We start from the raw sequence: 3,670 nt of genomic DNA, 5'->3' as shown, positions 1-3,670 counted from the left end.
AGACTCAGAGGAGAACCTCTGCTCCTCCACATCAAGAGGAGCCAGTTGAGGTGATTTGGGCATCTGGTAAGGATGTTTCCTGGGCGCCTCCCTAGGGAGGTGCTTCAGGCATGACCGACAGGGAGGAGACACCAAGGAAGTTCCAGGACAAGTTGGAGAGACTGTCTCTCTGTTGGTCTGGGAACATCTTGGAGTCCTCCCAGAAAAGGTGGCTGTGGAGAGAGATGTCTGGACCTCCCTGCTCAAGATGCTGCCCCCAAACAAGCAGAAGATAAAGGATGGATGGATGGATGGATGGATGGATGGATGGACTTTCTTTTTCAATACTGTGAATCACGAGTTTTTCTAAAATGACTACAACGTTTAAATAATTAGTAAACCTTCTAAGTAACATCTGGTCCTGTCGACACCCTCTCATCTCCTCCTGAAGGTTGGTTTGGTATCGTGTTAAAATCTGTGAAACGTGGCATCGACACGTGGACAGGGTGAACAGGGCTACAGTTCATTTCAATTTATTCAAAGACGTTCCTCATTTTGTGGAGATGTAAAGATAAAAACTGTATAAAAGTGGCCAGACTTTGTCGTGAGTCCGACGCTACGGGCTGACGGCGAGCCGACGAGAAGGGGCTCACTCCGCAGTAAGTTGTCTACAAGATCTCCTCAAACTGTTTTCTGTTTGGTCCGTCCTGAGGCCCGAGTCCACACGGGAACACTTTTTCTGGAGGCACAAGCTTTATTTGTTTATCATTCCAGTCTTGTGTCCACACTGGAACAACCTTTGGTTGAAAAATGGGTTCCAGGGACATAAACTCTTGAAAAGACTAAATATAATTATTTAATTAAATGTTGTTGTAGACTCAGGTCTTGGACCTCAAAGGGCATCAAAGGAACCAGCGGTCACAGCAACAGATCACACACGTGTTTGTGCTGCAGTCACTTTCTACATCAGAACCTTTAGCTGTTTTGCCATTGATGAGTTCAGCTCCACGCGGCTCTCGTCTTATCGGTTCTTCTCAGGTGGAGGTGAGTTCACACCATAACTTGTTTCCCTGCTCTGCAGGCGGGATCGACAATCCAAAGCGTACGGGATCGTAACAGGTCATTGTGTTCGAGCCACTCGGTCCGTTGTGGTCCTTAATCTCCCTGTAATCTGACTACAGTTCTTTAGTTTTCCCGGCACTGCTCTGGGTGCAGCCATGCTGCCATCATCTCTGATATCTCTCAGTAAATGTTCATTTCTTGTGGCGCCGTCCGTCAACACCATGAGGAAGTGGAGGTCCAGATGTGTTTTTACCGTTCTGCTGGGGGGGGGGGGGGGCATCCAGTGATGTGGCTCTGCCAGCTGACCACTGGCTGCTGTCTGATTACGTCACATCGTCACCTTGGAACCAGGGACAAGGTGGTCCCATAAACTGGGCTGAGTGGGAACCAGCACTGAGCAGGTCTTTAACAGGTGTGGTGTGGAACAGGTGAGAGTTGACACGGTGGCACAGCGTCACATGTGTCCTGTCATACTGCAGTAGTGACGAGACGTTACTATAATCAACAATTACCCTCCTGTTTTAGCAGATGTGCACTGGCTGCCTTTTCATTATCAAATTAATTTTAAGATTTTTTAACTGACTTTAATAATTTAAAAAGAATAGCTCCCAGTTATTTATGACAACTTTCATAACCCGGACAACTCACTGAGATCCTCCGGTCTGAAGCTCTTAGTGCAGCTAATATGCTAAAGGCTAAAGCACCGAGGGGATGGGGCGTTTGCACCGGCAGCTCCACAGAGCAACCTGCCTCCTGATGCGCGTTCTGTCCACGCTTTGACATCCTGCCTGGAAACTCCTTTTACTCAGGTTTTTAATTCTAGTTCAGCTCGAGCTGCATCTGAATGTTGAACTTGTTGTTTTCATGGTTCAGTTTGATTTTAGTGAACGACTTTAGTCAACAATGTTTTTTAAATGTTGTTGTTAAATAAAACTGACATCCATCCATCTGTCCATCATCCATCCATCCATCTGTCCATCATCCATCCATCCATTTGTTCATCATCCATCATCCATCCATCCATCTGTTCATCATCCATCATCCATCCATTCATCTGTCCATCATCCATCCATCCATCTGTCCATCATCCATCATCCATCCATCCATCTGTCCATCTGTGACATATGGATGGATGATGGACAGATGGATGGAAGGACAGACAGATGGATGGAAGGACAGACAGATGGATGGATCATCCATCAGGAAGTTTGCACACCTCATTAGCACAAAGACCATCTGGTCTTATCATAGTTATTGTGGGTGATCATGTAAAAAAATATTTTTGGTGCATGGAAATGTCAAAACTATTGAATATTTATTGTATATCATTGTTTTTCCTAAGTTGTTTGCTGTTTGCTGTCTGTGTCTTTCCAAAGGCTGATAACCAACGTGACAGTTTGTCTCCGATGATGAGGATGAAGGGACTGCTGCTGCTTCTGTGTGCCGTGATGCTTCTGAGCAGAGCTTCTGGTCAGTGCTCGTGTTTTAAATGTGAAAAATGAGACATGCTGCATTTACACGTCCAGTTTTTAACTATCTATAAATTTAAACTATTTGATGGATGCTATTATACAAAGGAGGCATTAAACGTGTACTGAGTGTGAGCTTTATGATTTCATGATGAAGAAAAGATTCTGATGTGCTGCAGGAAGACAAACGGACAGACTTAATGTTTGGAGATGATTGATATTTTTTAATTGATCTTGTCCTGGAGTAAAACAATACATGTAAAGATAAAAACAATGCATATAAAGTGTTTTATATATATATATATATATATATGTTGTGTTAGCAGGTCAGCAGAGGACTGAATATTTGACGACTGGTGACACTTGTTTTGCTATTTGGTGTTTGATTTCATTTAATTTTGTTTTAAAGGGAGGCCCACATGGGGCAGAAGGAGAGCTTGTCCCCAGAGTTGGACTTCAGTCTCAGGTCGCTGCTTTAGATTTATTGGAAGACCTCTGACTTGGACTCAAGCTGAGGTAAAACTGAACGGAAACACGACCAGTTTGTTCTGAATGTGAACTCTAAAACGGTTGACGTTTAAATATTACTCATTTTTATCAATCTGCTTGTTTGTCCTTTGTTTTTGTCCTGCTACAGAAAAACTGTCTGTCTATGAAGGGAAATCTTGCGTCTGTTCACACCTTGGAGGAATACCACCAACTCCAGAGTGTCATCCTGCAGTTCGCTCACGAGTCAAAGCCAGCCTGGATCGGAGGCTCAGACGCAGCTGAGGTTTAAAACATCGCAAACGTTCTTCTTCGTAACTTTAAACCAGACGAAGTGCAAAGTAAACGCTGCTTGAGTTCACTGAGATTTATTGAAAAGACCAAATTTAGCTGTTTTTGCTAAAAATAAAATCAAAAAGGCAGAAACTAACAGCACAGGCATGCTAGCTGAAAACTAAATGCATCAAAAATGCTGGGCCTTGTTTCGTGGGATGTTCACGATAAGACGCATCGTGTCACTTCCTGGTTCCTCTGCTGGTAGCTGGAGTAAACTGTTCGCTTGAGGACTCTTGTTTTATGGGATTTATCCATCGTTTGCAAAGTTCTACATTCTAGAACAAACACCCTTAACACAGTTGTTTTTCTACTGTTGGATTGTGCTTGAAACACCTTTT

At 43.7% G+C, this 3,670-nt stretch overlaps 1 protein-coding gene across 1 annotated transcript; it reads left to right on the top strand.

Moving 5' to 3' along the window:
• Positions 1-594: 594 nt before the first annotated feature.
• zgc:171818 (C-type lectin domain-containing protein) lies at positions 595-3,282 on the top strand (the record flags this gene model as incomplete). Its single annotated transcript, XM_037697193.1, has 4 exons — positions 595-638; positions 2,438-2,521; positions 2,942-3,026; positions 3,148-3,282. Coding segments are annotated over exons 2-4 (294 nt in total), but the record flags the coding sequence as incomplete, so codon positions are not given.
• Between the last annotated feature and the right edge of the window lie 388 nt (positions 3,283-3,670).

This window comes from Nematolebias whitei, unplaced genomic scaffold (genome assembly GCF_014905685.2).
Source record: "Nematolebias whitei isolate Nwh7 unplaced genomic scaffold, NemWhi1 Nwh_scaf_3375, whole genome shotgun sequence".
NCBI classification, from domain to species: domain Eukaryota; kingdom Metazoa; phylum Chordata; class Actinopteri; order Cyprinodontiformes; family Rivulidae; genus Nematolebias; species Nematolebias whitei.
This window is presented reverse-complemented; position numbering and strand designations above follow the sequence as displayed.